The sequence below is a fragment of the Myxine glutinosa genome, chromosome 6 (assembly GCF_964187855.1).
Source record: "Myxine glutinosa chromosome 6, kmMyxGlut1.1, whole genome shotgun sequence".
NCBI lineage: Eukaryota > Metazoa > Chordata > Myxini > Myxiniformes > Myxinidae > Myxine > Myxine glutinosa.
The window spans coordinates 138,787,187-138,805,087 of record NC_136266.1 but is presented as its reverse complement, the minus strand read 5'-3'; the positions used below and the strand labels follow the sequence as shown (position 1 = coordinate 138,805,087).

The following is a 17,901-nucleotide window of genomic DNA, read 5'->3' as shown; positions in this document are numbered from 1 at the left end:
CTTGCCCCAGCCGGTGACGTAACCGGCGGACAAACCGCGGCACCGAGGTTATAATTGCTTGCACCTGTCGGTCACATGACCACCAAAGCGTGCCTCGCCTAAGAGGCATGGCTTTGGTTCTGACGTATGCTTTTTGGCTTGGATTATATGTATGCGAACCCGATAAACGGGCTTTCAGAGTTCCCGAGTTGATTATACATTAAACATCTTCTCGGACGAGTTTGTGTCTTGTCCGTCACTTCGTCCGTCTCAAGCAGGAGCACTGCTCCTTCACTGGTGACCCCGAGTTTACGACACGCGATGGACACGGCAGTGTCCCTCAAATTGCCCACTTTCTGGGAAGCACATGCCACTGTCTGGTTCGCTCAGGTGGACTCCCAGTTCGCCCTGTGTGGCATTACGGAGGACACCACTAAATACCTTTACGTGGTCGCCGCGCTCGGCTCCGTGACCACCGCCCGCTGCCTGAGCCTCCTCCAGAGCCCACCCGCTGACGGCAAGTACGACGCCATCAAGGCACTTCTTCTGGGCGCTTTTGCCCTCTCCCCGGCTGAACGCACACGACGCCTGCTCGACCTTCCTGAGCTCGGCGATACGTGCCCGTCCGAACATATGGACTACATGCTCGCGTTGCTCGGCGAGCACCCCTCGGATTTCCTTTTCCGAGAGCTTTTTCTCCGCCAGCTCCAGGCCCAGGTACGGGTCGCCCTGGCAAGCACGACCATCGCGAAACCCCGCGACCTTGCCAGGGAGGCCGACAAGATCTATTCGGCAAGCCAGGTCGTCGGAGCGGCGAGCCAGCTCGTCGGGATGGCTGCCGGGAGCCCACCCGCGGTGCAGCTTCCCGCCCACCCGCCCGACACGCAGCTTCCTTCCCGGAGGCCGCTGGGCCGGCGCGACTGGCAGCGGCGACGCCGCGTCGCCCTGTCCCGACGCGTCGACCGGAGCCCCCGCCAGACCCGGCCTGGTGTTATTTCCATGCCAGGTTCGGGCGGCGGGCCCGATCATGTCGACCCCCATGCACGTTCGGCAAGTCAGGAAAATGAGCGCCGGCCGTTCCGGAAGCCTGCTATTCATCGCGGACCAGGCGTCGGGGCAGCGTTTTCTCTGCGATACCGGCGCTCAGCTGAGCGTCATTCCCGCTTTGGCGGAGGACAGGCGGGCCGCCGTTTGTGGCCCCTCCTTAATCGCGGCCAACGGCTCCGCCATCTGCACCTTCGGCCCACGCACCGTCGCCCTCCGCTTCGGCAGCCAGCTCTTTCGCTGGGAGTTCGTGACGGCAGACGTCCCCATGGCTTTGCTTGGTGCCGATTTCCTTTGCGCCCATGGGCTGCTGGTCGACGTTAAACGCCGGCGTCTCGTCAACGCCGAAACTTTCAGCTCGCTGGCGTGCGCCTTGAGCCGTTCCGCGCCCACCGAGCTTTCCTGCGTCCTCCCGTTGGCAGACGACTTCGCGCGTCTCCTCGCGGAGTTCCCGGCCCTCATGCGACCGACGTTTTCGGCCGTCGCGGTGCGTCACGGCATCGAGCATCATATTCCCACTACGGGCCCGCCGGTGTACGCCCGAGCTCGCCATCTCGACCCAGCCAAACTCGCCGTCGCCAAGGCCTAGTTCGCCGCGCTGGAGCGCCTCGGCATCGTGCGGCGCTCCGACAGCGCCTGGGCCTCGCCGCTGCACATCGTCCCGAAGCCGGGGGGCGGATGGCAGCCATGCGGCGACTACCGCCGCCTCAACGACGCCACTACCCCCGACAGGTACCCCGTCCCGCACATCCAGGAATTTTCCGCCCGGTTGGCGGGGCAGACCATTTTTTCAAAAGTGGACCTGATTCGGGGGTACCACCAGGTGCCCGTCCGCCCGGCCGACATCCCGAAGACGGCCGTTATTACACCCTTCGGCCTCTTCGAATTCCTCCGGATGCCCTTCGGCCTCAAAAACGTGGCACAGGCGTTCCAGCACCTGATGGACGGCGTGCTGCACAACTTGCCGTTCCTCTTTACCTACCTGGACGACATCCTCATCGCCAGCACGTCCAGAGCCGAGCACCTCCTCCACCTCCAGACGCTGTTCGGCCGCCTCAGCGAGCATGGCTTGATCGTCAACCTGGCCAAATGTCACTTTGGTGCGGCGACAATCGACTTTTTGGGCCACCGCATCACCCGGAACGGCGCCGTGCCGCTACCGGCCAAAGTCGAGGCCATCGCCGCTTTCCCGCGCCCCCGCTCCGTCAAGGCGCTGCAGGAGCTCCTCGGGATGGTGAACTTTTATCACCGCTTCGTGCCCCGAGCTGCGCAACTCATGCGGCCCTTGTACACCGCCCTCCGCGGCCAGCCGGCGAAGCGCGACGTCGTCTGGTCCACGGACATGGACGCTGCTTTCACCGGCGCGAAACGGGCCCTCGCCAACGCCACGCTGCTGGCCCACCCGGTACCCCATGCTCCCATCGCCCTCACCACGGACACCTCCGACTACGCCGTGGGCGCGGTTCATGAACAATGGGTAAACGGGGCCTGGCAGCCGCTCGCGTTCTTCAGCCGGCAACTCCTGCCCAACGAGTTGAAGTACAGCACTTTCGACCGCGAGCTCCTCGGGCTGTACCTGGCCGTCCACCATTTTCGCCACCTCCTGGAGGGCCGCCCGTTCACGGCCTTTGTCGACCACAAGCCATTGATTTTCGCCATGGCCAAGGTCACGGAGCCGTGGTCGGCCCGCCAGCAGCGCCACCTCTCCGCCGTGTCGGAATACACCACGGAGATCTGGCACGTCGCCGGAAAGGACAACGCCGTGGCCGACTGCCTTTCTCGAGCCGGCGCCAATGCCGTCCACCTCGGCGTCGATTTCGCCCTGATGGCGACGGACCAGGCCACCGACGGAACGGTGCAGGCGCTCCGGGTGGTGGACACGGGCCTCCGCTTGGCTGACATCCCCTTCGCGGACACGGTCCTGCTTTGTGATGTCTCCCAAGGCCGACCTCGCCCCGTTGTGCCGGTCACCTGGCGGTGTCACATTTTTGCTTCGCTCCACGGCCTCTCACCCGGGCCGGAAGGCGTCCCAGAGGCTGGTGTCGGCACGTTTCGTCTGGCACGGGTTGCGACGGGACGTCCGTGACTGGGCCAACGCCTGCACACCCTGCCAGCGGGCCAAGGTCCACCGTCACACCCAGGCTCCGCTGGCTCCTTTCACCATGCCCGAGCGACGTTTCGACCACGTCCACGTGGACCTGGTGGGTCCCCTTCCCCCATCGCAGGGGTTCACCCACCTGCTTACCATGGTGGACAGGACCACCAGGTGGCCGGAGGCCGTGCCCCTCGCCTCCACCACCACCGCCAATGTGGCCCAGGCATTCATCGCCACCTGGGTCGCGCGTTTCGGCGCACCGCGGGCCACAGTTCACGTCCGAACTGTGGGGTGCGGTTGCCCGCACGTTGGGCGTTGCCCTGCACCGCACCACGGCCTACCACCCCCAGGCCAATGGGTTGTGCGAGCGGTTCCACCGCTCCATGAAGGCCGCACTCATGGCCGGCCTCCAGGACGACGGCTGGGCCGACCGGCTCCCGTGGGTCCTTTTGGGCCTCCGCACGGCTCCAAAGGAGGACCTCCAGGCGTCCACCGCCGAGCTGGTGTACGGCCAGGCCCTCCGCGTCCCGGGCGAGTTCGTGCCCGATGCCACCAGACCCTGGTCCGCCGCGCGCCAGCGCACGGACTTCCAGGAGGCCGCCCAACGTTTCGCCCCGGTGCCCACGTCCCGCCACGGCGACCCTCAATCCTACGTCCCCCCCAGCACTCCGCACAGCGGAGTACGTCTTTGTGCACCACGACGCGCACCGGGGGCCGCTCCGGCCACCATACAATGGACCCTTCCGGGTCCTACGATGGGACAGGTCCTTCGTCGTCAGCATCGGCGGCCGGGCGGACCGGATTTCGGTGGACCACCTCAAGCCGGCCCACATGGACGTCGGCCAGCCGCCACGGCTGGCTCTTCCACGGCGGCGCGGCTGCCCCCCGTCCACTGCACCCCCCGCCCGGCCACCCACCACCACACCGGACCCCCCCCCCCCCCCCCCGCGACCAGCCAGGGGTCGTTTCGGTCGGGTCATCCGGACCCCCCTCAGGTTCACCTTCCTGGACCAAGTCGATTCTGGGGGGGCGTGTGTAGTGACCCATGGGTCCCCCACAGCTCGAGACCAGCAACATAATCTCCTTGCCCCAGCCGGTGACGTAACCAGCGGACAAACCGCGGCGCCGAGGTTATAATTGCTTGCACCTGTCTGTCACATGACCACCAAAGCGTGCCTCGCCTGAGAGGCGTGGCTTTGGTTCTGACGTATGCTTTTTGGCTTGGATTATATGTATGCGAACCCGATAAACGGGCTTTCAGAGTTCCCGAGTTGATTATACATTAAACATCTTCTCGGACGAGTTTGTGTCTTGTCCGTCACTTCGTCCGTCTCAAACAGGAGCACTGCTCCTTCAGTGTCCCAAATACACCCAGAAAGGCCAACAGTCAGACTGTGGCAATTAAGGCACAATATCTTGCTCATCAATGCCAGCTTCATCATTTGGATCTGGAACTAAAACTAAAACACGTCAGAAATCAAGTCAATTAAGCTGCCAAACTGACAAGTCACAATTGAACACAAGCTGTCCAGAACAACGGGCAGAACTGCCAACGCACTTAGGCTGTGGCAGCTTACGCACGATGTCTTCCAGTTCAAATCCTGCTTCATCCTTTGGGTTTGGAACAAACACTGGGTTGTCAGATCCAACTTTTCCAGCAACCTTCTGCAGGAAGACACCTTCAAACTGAAATTCCTCTCCATTCAGTACATCAACCCGAGCAATGTAATGCACAAATCTTGATTTGCCAGCACATTTGCCCGAGCTTTGCTCGGAGCGCTTGAAATGGCAGCACGGCAAGGAATGCTCCCCGGGGAGTGGAGATGGTACACCCAGTGTGGTGCAGGCTCGCAATGTATCCAATGACCGGGGTAATAATATGGTATTCTGTAAGCGCTTTGAGCCTTTGGGGAAAAGCGCATTATCAATGCTAATTATTATTATCTCCACCAACATGAGTTGGCAAGTTGAGCCAGACCCTACGGGGCAAGTTGAGCCATGGCTCAACTTACCCCAGTCTGAACTTTCTGAGATGTCTCCACATACACATATTCTATGCATCCATCGTATTAAAGTCTGACAAGAATGGAGACACATACCTGGACTAACAATTGTCATCTGATATCCATATTATATCTATGCTGCATATGGAAGAAACGTGAACTTACCTGTTTTACACCTTTTTACTTTAATGGCTGAAAATTGGATTTTTCCCTCTGCAACACTGGTTTCTGTTTCAATTTAGAAAACAATATGGCAGAATTTGGCGTTATGCAATGGGGCATCTATAGATGGCGCCACCACAAAGTCTGGCTCATTCATAACTGGCTGGGAGGTGGTGGCTCAACTTACCCCTATGCTCAACTTGCCCCACCTTCCCCTAGTAGTCAATTTAAAAGCCTTTCAATCTCAGGGTTGCATGACATTTCATGATGACAAGAAAAGTATATTTAAACGAGAGTTTTCAAACACGTTGTGGTATCTAGCCTCATTGTAATGTAATTTAATCATATATTGTATCACAAGTGCATTCTGAATGTGGAGGAAGTCATGGTGTACAGGAAGACATCACGTAAGCTGAAAGTAAAAGTCCTGAGTTTGGTGTGTAATACCAATGTTACAGATTTGGGGTTGATTTGGAGCTCAACTCGAGTGGAGACCCCTCGGGTTGCTCGCAAACTCCGATCCTGAGGCCACCAGTCAAGGATAACTCCGCAGTCTGGCAGATCACGAATGCCAATTAGTCGACCAAATATCCCAGAGTCCTCCGTCTGACACAGTTTACTTTGAGGTGATGTGGCTTATTTGCCACATCGTGCCCGGGGATTCAGCTCTTGATACATACTGATTTTTATCTTATTTAATCAGGTTCAGCTGAGCGAACAGCCCAATATGTACCAGCCAAGGTGTAGAGCCAACTGCTGGGGAAGATCATCCCTGTTAACGCTAGTGCAGACTATGCTAAACCAATGGAGGAAAAGACATCACAGGCAGATTGGAAGAACAGGTGTAAGGGGTCTATTGTTTACAAGAAGAGGGAACAGGTGTACAAGCTCTGATGAAGCACAATGGAACTTGAAGACCCCACTGGATGATAGCGATCAGACCCCCAACAACGTCGTCTCCATCCTATCTCATACTGACTTCTCCTGTCCTGAACTGAACTTAAACTGACGGATTCTGTCCAGACCGATTTGTAGCTCTGCCTTATATTTGTCTGAGGAGGGGCTGAGTCAGGCAACGGTCAAGGATGACACCCCATCCTTTCTAGGTGTGGTTGCCAGGAACAAAGATCACGTGTGGTGCCTCCATCGTTGGTCCTGATGTCCATTAGCCCAGATGAGCCTCCATGTGGCATCACCCTCTCCACAAGCCTGTTGGTCTGAAACTATCCTTACCCACTTTCAGAATGTGCCATGGTCCTCAGCCCCTGACTTAGCATTGGGCAAACTTGCAACGCTTCCCGTTCGGAGCCCTAACATGGTGGGCATGGCATAGTGGACAACTGGAGGGTCATTGCTGACAGGAGTGAACAATGGAAAGGTTGGCGCAGGTTTGCGTTAACTGGCAGTGAGTCTTGGTGGTGGTGGTGCAGCGAGCGCAGGTGAAATAGCGTCCTTGAGCAGCACAAGAGAGTGGTTGCAGCAGTAAGGTGCAGGCAGGTGGTTTAAGTGCTGTGGTCTTGGAGTGGTTGAAGATTTATAGTGGTGGGACTGTGGTTGAGGTGGTGTGGTTAAACTGTGGTTGAGGTGCAAGTGCGAGTGAATGGTGAGTAAATAAAACAAAATGATGGCCGTTGATCTTGTGGTGGAGGAAGGCGGTTGTGGTATTGTGGCATGGAGGTGGTTTGTAGTCCTGTGGTGGTTAAACTGTGGTTGAAGTGCTGTTGCAGTGGTGGTGGCAGTTGCGTTATGGTGCAAATATTTTAATGAGTTTTGGCGCATATATGCAAATGAGGGATCACACCCAATCTGGCTCATGAGAGATAGCACTTGGCTCCTGAACGAAGATAGAAGATGGGGAAAAACCCTACTAATCCCTCACTATGCATATCCCCTTTGAAACTCACTAAACACAAGGGAGGCCTATCTGGAACATGTAAAAATGAACTAACTAACTCGGGAACCTATATGTTGTGTGCCATTGCAGGGGGATGTCAGTTCACAGAACCGTAACACTGGCATACGGTCACGTGAAAAAGTAAGTACACCCCATGTAAAGTTTTGACTTTTTCAACATACAGCTATTTGATCTTCATTTCAACAATATTGATAGATAAAGGTGATATAATATAACAAATATCATGAAACATTTACATTGTGGAGTCCATTGTATAATTTAAATAAACATAAATGCAAATTTCACATGTGGAAAAAGTAAGTACACCCCTACATTTATCACTACTTCAAATACCTAAAATTAGAATCAGGTGCACCAGCTCAGGTGCAAATGATTAGAACACCATTAGAGAGGATCTTGGAGGAACCTGTCTTATTTAAACCTCAGACATTTCGTTTGGTTTGCTCTTTGTTGTTGAATTGTGTGGCATCACCATGCCTAGATCAAAAGAGCTCTCTGAGGCCTTCAGAAAGAAGGTTATAGATGCCTACGAGTCTGGGAAGGGATTTAAAAATATCTCCAAACAATTTGAAATCAATCATTCGACTGTCCGGAAGATCATCTACAAGTGGAGAAGATTCCAAACAACTGCCAACTTGTTCAGGCCAGGCCGCCCCAGCAAGTTCAGCCCGAGAGCAGACCGCAAGATGCTGAAAGAAGTCTCTAAGAACCCCAGAATGTCATCACGGGACCTACAGGTAGCTCTTGCCACTGTTGATGTCAAAGTGCACGAGTCTACCATTAGAAAGCGGCTGCACAAATTTGATCTACATGGGAGGTGTGCCAGGAGGAAACCTTTGCTGCCCAGAAAGAACATCAGGGCAAGACTAAAGTTTGCCAATGAACACCTTGGCAAAGACCAGCACTTCTGGAACAATGTGCACTGGACAGACGAGTCAAATGTAGAGCTATTTGGCCACAGTACCAGAAGACATGTTTGGCGAAAACCAAAGACAGCATTTGACCACAAGAACCTGATACCAACTGTAAAGCATGGTGGTGGAAATATTTTGGTTTGGGGCAGCTTTGCTGCTTCAGGGCCTGGGCAGCTCACCATCATAGAATCCACTATGAATTCTTCATTGTACCAGAGGGTGCTTGAGGATAATGTGAGGCCATCTGTCGGAAAGTTGAAGCTCAACCAAAGGTGGACCTTGCAACATGACAAGACCCTAAACATACCAGTAAATCCACCAAGGAACAGCTGAAAAGAAAGAAATGGAGGGTTCTGGAATGGCCAAGTCAAAACCAGGATCTAAATCCCATCGAGATGTTCTGGGGGGATTTGAAACGAGCTGTGCATGCAAGAAACTCCTCACACATCGCACAGCTGAAAGAATTCTGCATGGAGGAGTGGGCAAAAATTTCTCCCAGTCGATGTCAGAGACTGGTAGACAGTTATAAGAAACGCCTACTTGAGGTTGTTTCTGCCAAAGTGGGCAATACCACCTATTAGAGCCAAGGGTGTACTTACTTTTTCCACATGCGAAATTTGCATTTATGTTTATTTAAATTATACAATGGACTACAAAATGTAAATGTTTCATGATATTTGTTATGTTATATCACCTTTATCTGTCAATATTGTTGAAATGAAGATCAAATAGCTGTATGTTGAAATATGTTGAAAAAGTCAAAACTTTACATGGGGTGTACTTACTTTTTCACGTGACTATCTATGGTCTGGAGATGGTGGCATTGCTGCAACAACAGAGGCTGCAGGTTTCTTAAATCAACAGGGTCAAGAGGATTGAAGATCAGTTGAGAGGGCAGATAGAAGGAAGAGGAATAAATTAAGGAAAAAGGTAAGTGTGCAGACGAGTTTGATGGGAAAATGAGTAAAATGCTGGATGAAGTCATGGGCTGGGTCCTTGGTGTGGATTGAGGAAGAACGACGACCAATGAGAGCAGACACATGGAAAAGGGGAGGGAGGAGCAGAAGGGGTTTAATGTCACCAAGTTGGGAAGACTGTGTGAAGAGAGATGTCAGAAAGATAGGGGTGGATTTTTTTATTTTTTTTGTATACTGAATCGAGGCTCGTGAAAGAGCTAAAATTTATATCACAAACAAATCAACCAGACAAACAAAATATATGAAAAGAGGGAGCGGAAGACAAGATGGGGAGAGAAGGGGAAGCACACAAACACAACATTTGAGAGCAGGGAGAGGTGTGGGAGGGAGAGGGCCTGGGGGGAGGAGGCGTGGGAAGGGGGGGGGTGGGAGAAGTATAAAGCACAAGGACACCAAGGACGTCCAGGACAGAAGTTGGTATTTCAAAAAAGTGGATTTGGGGTGAAATTAGCAGGGGTAGAAAAGATCAAGGTTTTGGATGGGGGAAGATCAGAGATGGTGGTGAACAGCTGTTTTAAAGACCTGGAGGGTGGAGTGGGATTGAAGAGAGTGAGGGAGTTTGTTCCAGAGGTGGGAGAAAAGAGGAATGAAGGAGTGAAGGTGAGCAGAGAGTCTTGATTTTGGCAGTTTAACCATAAGAGGGATGGAGAGTGAAAAGAGACAGCTGGTGATAGAAAGGGGTGGACGAGTATTGTGAATAGGGTATAGCAGCACCCCTTATATAGGGGATATTTGAGGAAGAACATCTATTCTAGCTTCCACATTCGCATATGTATATATATATATATATATATATATATATATATATATATATATATATATATATATATAAATTTTTATTTTTTTATAAACAGGAATCAAATTCCTGCGAGGGGCTAAGTGTGAAAAAATTCTGACTGCGGGGCTCGAACCACGGACCTCCATTGATAACGCGTCAACAGTCCACTGCTGTTTTATATATATATAAAATATAATATATATGGGATATATATATAAATATATATATAAAAAAAGAATTTTTTTTTTTTTTTTTTTTTGGGGGGGGGGGGGGGGGGTTCCAGGGTCACCTCTGCCAGGCTGAACAGTTTATGTTTTGTATCCCACTGATAGGCCGGATCTGGTTCCGAACCTAACCAACTCTTTCACCAAGTTTCGCCCAAATCCGTCCACAACCTCCAACTCTCCAAGTCAAAGAAGTTCTGTCACTCAAGCTTTTGGGTCTCACTATCTGCCATGTTCTTTCCTGGGAAAACCACATTTCCAAGCTGGCCTCCAAAGCCAGTTGTCGACTGGGCATCCTCCGTCGTGCGAAGTCCTTCCTTGGCACACCTGAGCTCCTCACCACATACAAAGCTTTCATCCACAACACAATGGAATAGTGCTCTCCCCTCTGGGCTGGTGCTCCTCCTCACACCTAGCTCGGCTTCACGCTGTTGAAACCAAAGCGTTCAGAATCATTGGAATCTCCCACGATGAAGCTATATCCGAGGACCTTTCACTCACTCACCACAGGCAGGTTGGAGGTCTGTCTTCTACCGACTCCTCTTCGGCCTAGCTCCCCCAGCTCTCTCTGTGCTCTGTCCCCCAAATATTCCTTCAGGTCGCACAAGATCTGCCAGCAGCCCTCTTCTGGTGAAACTGCCAAAATCAAGACTCTCTGCTCACCTTCACTCTTTCATTCCTCTTTTCTCCCGCTTCTGGAACAAACTCCCTCGCTCTCTTCAATCCCACTCCTCCCTCCAGGTCTTTAAAACAGCTGTTCACCACTATGTCTTATTGTGCCCCATCCAAAACCTTGATCTTTTCTGCCCTCGTTAATTCACCCCAGATCCACTTTTTTGAAATACCAACTTGGTTTTAGCCCTATCGCTCAATGGTGACGAATCACTTAAAAATTCTCTGATCCAGATTCGGATATTCACTAAAATCAAATCAATTAATCCTTGTCACACACTCAACCTAGCCACCAAGTTTTGTCGGAATCTGTCCACAACGTTTTGAGATGTCATGTTCACAAGCAAGCAGACAAACAGACAGGGGTGAAAACATAACCTCCTCCCACCTTCGGTGGTGGAGGTAATTATACTAGACTAGTAAAAAGCCCGTCAAAAATGACAGTTTGGAACAGTTTATTTGAGTGTGCAGCTTTGTGAGCGTGCCAAAGTCTGAAGCCTCGGCCTAGTGTCAGCTGTGCTTATATCTTCTTTATTTATTAGACATCCTAAGAAAGTGGAGAGGAGGGGGGGATTACCCCTGAAACTTCTGATCCCTACTCATCCCTTATTTACCAACAGATTGCTCTGGAACCCGATACAGCCCTTCTATTCGATGGCCCGCACAATTACTCGGGCTTCGATTTTCCAATTCCAGATCATGGGGGCTCCCAGGGGGGTTTCCCCCTGAAACCTTGGATCCCTACTTGTCCCTTATTTACCAACCAATTGCACTCAAACACAATACAGACCTTCTACTCGATGTTCTGCAGGAATGCTCGGTCCTAGATTTTTTGACTTCGGATCAGGGGGAGTCCCAGGGGATCAGGAGGCTCCCTGAGGGATTCCAATGGGGTTCTGCTAAATCAGCAGAGGACTGGGCCGGTATTCATAAAGCTACTTAAGTCAAAGTGGGGCCACTATACCATTTTAACTTAAGCGGACCGAACAACTGGAATTCAATATGCTACTTTTTTCATGGAACTCACTTAAATCGGCCCCTAAGTATAAGACACCTCCGAGGCAGTCTTAACTTTAGGGTGGGTGGTTACTAGATTGAATAATCTGTCATTCGGTTCAGTTCGCTCAAGGGATATGGCAGCTCTGATGTTAGCAGTGCAGTTTGATATAGACCGAAGGTGGGCAATGCGTCGCGAACGTGTTTTTCGTGACAGAGTTCACCCATTGGAAATTTACAATGACCTTCAGCTTTATCAAAGGTATCGTTTCGATCGACAGACAATTCTGGATCTTGCTGATATTATTCGCATTGACCTCGAACCAAGGACATTTCGTAACCACGCTCTTTCAACTGAACTGAAACTACTCGCAGCCTTACGTTGTTATGCGACCGGATCATTCCAACAGGTGACAGGAGATACAGTTCATATATCTCAACCAAGCTTATGCCTTATCATTTCACAGGTAAACAATGCACTGCTTCCATTGATGGGGAGAGCTGTGAAATTTCCATCCCCGGAAAATATACAGGATATAGTTGCAGATTTTTACGATATTTCTAATTTCCCAGACTTGGCCTTGGAACTCAGTAATAACTGTCGTTGGTCTGTCGCCAAACCACAGAAAATGAACATAAACGGCAATGAAATGTGACATCGAGCCTTGGAAACCACTTGAGACAATCTTCATAACTTTATGCGGGGCACTCAGCTAAGCAGGGTACTTAAGTGTGTTTATGAATTTCAAGATAACAACCCCACTCAGCGAAGTGGGGTACTTAGCAGTTAAGTAGTCTTAAACAAGCATTCTGAGTATTGCGCTGCAATACATGTCCCCTACCGGCAGGCTGTCGTCCGGAAAACTCTTGGGGAAATTCCCAAAGTTCAAAGTGCCATAACTTTGTCAAAAATGATCGAAACGTCGTGAAGTTCGAACTCGATCTGTAACTTATCATGAGGAAACCATGTACCAAGTTTGAAATCATTAGCATTAAGAATTTAGAAAAAAAAGTCCGGAAAACTGTTCTTTACGTGACGGATTGACAGACGGACAGACTGACTGACAGACGGAGGGACTGAGTGCAAACCTATAGTCCCCTCCGGTGTACACCGGTAGGGGACTAATTAAGAAGTTATATGAATACCGGCCCTGAACTACAACATCAAGAGATGACCATCAGCCCAGTTTTTATCCAAGTACACATTGCAAACAAAAGAAGTGCCAAATCGACAAAAATAAAAACGACCACAAAACAAGGAAATTCACATTTTCGTAATAATATCTAGACAACTGAAATATTTTATCTGGTTTTTGGAAAAATCTGGAAATTTCGTAATAATATCTGGTTTTGTCATATGGGACGGCATGTGCTGGCCAACTATGTCCCACATGAAAATAACTTTTCATCCAACAAACTGGCTAAAAGTTGGACAATGTAAGACTGCCTTTCACCAAAATCGAATCGATTTGTCCTTGTCCCACACCCAATCTGTCGACGTGAGATATCGTGGTAGATATCATTTTTGCCCTTTCAAAAGTGAAAAATCACTTTTAAAAATTCTCCGATTCAGATCCGGATCTTCACCAAAATCAAATCATTTCGTCTGTGTCACATATCCAACCTCTCCCCCAAATCTCCTCCGAATCCGTCCACAACTTTGTCTGTCTGTGAACAAAGTATCTCAAACAAACAGACAGGGGTGAAACCACAACCTCCATCTACCTTCGGTGGCGGAGGTAAACATCTGCAACACAATAAGTTCCAACCTTTTGCATCAACGGCTCCAACAATTCAACATTCCTGCAACCTTCAGGTGTTAATGTCTCGATAACAATATCTCACCATTGTTATTACAATAACAATTACAATATTACAATTACAATCAGGTGTTAATATTACAATATTACAAAGCAATATACTACAATGTCTATCACCCAATAAATAGCCACGATCAGTGTTACAGTCAATGTATCGATTGATGCAACATACACAAATTTATTCGTGCTATTGGTCGACAGGTAGCAGATACTAATATCACACAAGGTATAAAACTCAGAGCATCTCCCATAATTCACAAACTTGTTGTTTCGTATGTTGCAGCCTGTGGTTGCTGGTTGCATCATTTTTTGGAGGATGCGCGGATGTGCCGCTGATGCAGTGCCCCCTTTTCCCCGGAAGCTGGTGCACACTTTGCCGACCTCGGAAGGACGACAGGCTTAGTCAACCCTCTAGGTGTTAATTCATCGTCACGATCGACAGGGGCTCGAACTCAAGACCCTAGGATCTTTAAGCAGCCACCACCATGCTCACACTTAGTCAAACTAAACAGCACGTAATAAAAACCCGCGAAAGGGAAACTCACGATAGATCACCGACACCTGGACTTGGAGTGCATCGAGCCGCCTCACAGTTACCACTCATTTGGAGCACAGCCGATCCTCATCGCACAACGGAGACCATTGTGACAAAGTGAAAACCAAACGAACAGGTTCCATGTTGGCAATCCAGGATTTCAACACCAACATTTTGCAAAACCAATGAAAAAACAATTCCATTTCCTTCTCGGCATAATGCAACCGCACTGTCACTCTTGTGGTAACTGTGGCTAACAACCGCGGACGAGCACTCATTTTATGACCACAAGGCGTGAGGAAAACAAATGTCGCGATGAGAAAAACTTACAAACGTCGGAAAGTCTTCTCCAAGGCCTCCATCAAACGCACCACGATAACTTCCGTGTTACCTGCGCCTGGTGCAGGTGCAGCTCTCTCTCCGTCCACGTCACACCGCCGTGCACACGTCTTTAACCACACCCATTGATTGCTCTTCTGTAAAGGATAAAATCCCTACGAAAGAAAACAACATTGATCCGCAGATTGTCTTGTGGAAAATGCTACAACCACATGTACAAGTGGTATAATTTAATTATGTTTTGACAATTATGAACAAAAAAAATTTATATGGGAAATTGTTGTTTGCACCTGTAGGATCCGAATCTCGTGCATTCAGATGAAGCAACCATGAAGTTTTAAAATATTTTGATACAAAATCAAACAGAGTTCATAGAACATAATACCCCCTGTAGTCTTGCTTTGATAAAAAATTTATATAATAAAATAAAATATTAAAGAGATATTTAATGATTATTTAATGATTTATGATTATTTAAAGATATTTAATATTTCCATGATTATTTTCATTATTTTCATTATTTATTTATTTATTTAATATTAAATATTATTATTAAATAAATATTATTAAATATTATTAATTTATTATTCAATATGTATTATTTATTATTTTATTTATTTATTTATTTATTTTTATTTATTATTCCATTTTCATTTTCATTATTTTCATATTTAATATTTTCATATTTAAGATATTTAATGATTATTTAAAGAATAAAATATTATTCTTTGATAATAAAAGAGATAAAACAAAGTTCATAGAACATGGTACCCTGTGTAGTCTTGCTTTGATAAAAAATGTATATAATAAAATAAAATATTAAAGAGATATTTAATGATTATTTAATGATTTATGATTATTTAAAGATATTTAATATTTTCATGATTATTTTCATTATTTTCATTATTTATTTATTTATTTAATATTAAATATTATTATTAAATAAATATTATTAAATATTATTAATTTATTATTCAATATTTATTATTTATTATTTTATTTATTTATTTATTTATTTTTATTTATTATTCCATTTTCATTTTCATTTTCATTATTTTCATATTTAATATTTTCATATTTAAGATATTTAATGATTATTTAAAGAATAAAATATTATTCTTTGATAATAAAAGAGATAAAACAAAGTTCATAGAACATGATACCCTGTGTAGTCTTGCTTTGATAAAAAATGTATATAATAAAATAAAATATTAAAGAGATATTTAATGATTATTTAATGATTTATGATTATTTAAAGATATTTAATATTTTCATGATTATTTTCATTATTTTCATTATTTATTTATTTATTTAATATTAAATATTATTATTAAATAAATATTATTAAATATTATTAATTTATTATTCAATATTTATTATTTATTATTTTATTTATTTATTTATTTATTTTTATTATTCCATTTTCATTTTCGTTATTTAATATTTTCATATTTAAGATATTTAATGATTATTTAAAGAATAAAATATTATTCTTTGATAATAAAAGAGATAAAACAAAGTTCATAGAACATGATACCCTGTGTAGTCTTGCTTTGATAAAAAAAAAAATTAAAAAAATAGGACTACGAGCAGTGATGATAGGCTCTTCCAGGCAAAATGGCCACCATACCACGTGACTGATGATGTCATAGTTCAGAATCATTTTTCCCCATGCGGAGTTGATCACACCTATGACGTATCGGATTGATCTGCTGAGATGTTCTGGAGAAAAGTTTATTTAATTTTTTTCTTAAATCCAAGATGGCCACCATACCACATGACTTATGATGTCATATTAGCAAAGCATTTTCCCCCATTCATATGAAAACACGTTTCAAGTTTTGTATCGATAGGCTATGCGATTTCGGAGAAGTGGATATTTAAAGTTTTAATTTTAAATCGCATATGACCACCAAACCACGTGACCGATGACTTTTTTTCACAAACTTTTATCCCCATGGCTGGGCGATCATATTTGTAAAAATTTGCATTGATCCGTTCAGCGGTTCAAGAGAAGAAGATGTTTAAAATTTATGATGTCATAAGCAATGGCAGCCAATGTAAGTCAAAATTGCAAAAACAAAATTTCTTGGACAATAACAGTTTTCTCGGAATCGTTTCCACAAAATGTGTGAGAATAATTATAGCCGGCGAAGCCGGTGTTGTCAATAAACGCGTACGTATTATGTCGAAAACCAGATTATAGCCGGCGAAGCCGGTGTTGTCAATAAACAAGTACGTATTATGTCGAAAACCTGATTATGCCTTGGCTTGAGAATTCCGAAGCGCAATGGAGGCCGCCATCTTGCGGATGCGGAAGTATGCATAACAAATTGAAAACGTTCAATAGGAGTTTCTTTCATCCGTCATTGTTTGATTCACAATCTTATGCACCTCCAATTTATTATTAAAATACTTTAAGACCAACCTCGGGTCGCACGGGCCTGGTTATCTTCAACGAAACGTGTCACCAAACACCGGACCCAATGAGAGTCGAGCATTTGAAAAAATATTTCTAAAACCAAATCACGCACTGGAGGCCGCCATCGACCGGATGCGGAAGCTTGCATTAAACAATTGCGAAAAAGTTCAATAGGAGTTTGTTTCACCCGTCTTTCTTTGATTCACAATCTAATGAACCTCTAATTTGTAATTAAAATACGTTAAGACCAACCTCGTTATCTTCAACGAGAATCGTCACCAAACACCAGAACCAATGAGATTCGAGCATTTGAAAAAATATTTTTAAAAAGCTTATTACGCGTTTTGCAGGGTGAAAACGGCATCAAATATTCTAAAATTGACGAAGAATTATTTTTTAGAAATCTCGAGGCCGTCGGGGATAGTTTTTCAAGGCCAGAAATATGGTATAAGCGGTTTACATATTTAGTTTAGAAATACGGATAGTTTTTCACGGTCGGAAATATCCGAAGTTGAGACGGAATTCACCGAATCAATCACTGCAAGCTAACTTCTTCTGGTGGAGGAAGCCGCAGTGCCCGGAGAGAACCAGCCCTGACAGCGACTGAAGTTAGAAGACTACACACATACTGTGAAAACGTATGTTAAGCCCAGTTAAAATTTCTTAAAATAGGCCTTAAGCTAGCACTTCGCATAGTTACTTCCTTAAGCTTCTTGTGACATTTATTGTATGTAGGTATTGGGGAGGACTGTCTGCTCTTCTCTTTTACCAAGTCTTACCAGGTACGGTACCTACTACACCTACCTACTACCAACTACCTAACCTACTGATGCCATAGTGATGGGTAAAATAGTGGCAAGAGGCTTTGGCTTCGCCGGCTCATTGCGGCTTTGCAGTCGGTACTAGTAGCCGGTGAAGCCGGTGTTGTCAATAAACGAGTACGTATTATGTCGAAAACCTGATTATGCCTTGGCTTGAGAATTCCGAAGCGCAATGGAGGCCGCCGTCTTGCGGATGCAGAAGTAT

The 17,901-nt window shown here is 46.7% G+C and overlaps 1 protein-coding gene across 1 annotated transcript in view; it reads right to left on the bottom strand.

Annotated features, from left to right (window-relative positions):
* Positions 1-14,575, bottom strand: part of SVOP (SV2 related protein) — a 138,066-nt gene extending 123,491 nt beyond the window's left edge. The window contains exon 1 of the mRNA XM_068121171.2: positions 14,445-14,575. Within this exon, the coding sequence (XP_067977272.2) occupies positions 14,445-14,476 (32 nt within the window). The 5' untranslated portion in view covers positions 14,477-14,575. The remainder of the gene's footprint in view (positions 1-14,444) is intronic.
* Between the last annotated feature and the right edge of the window lie 3,326 nt (positions 14,576-17,901).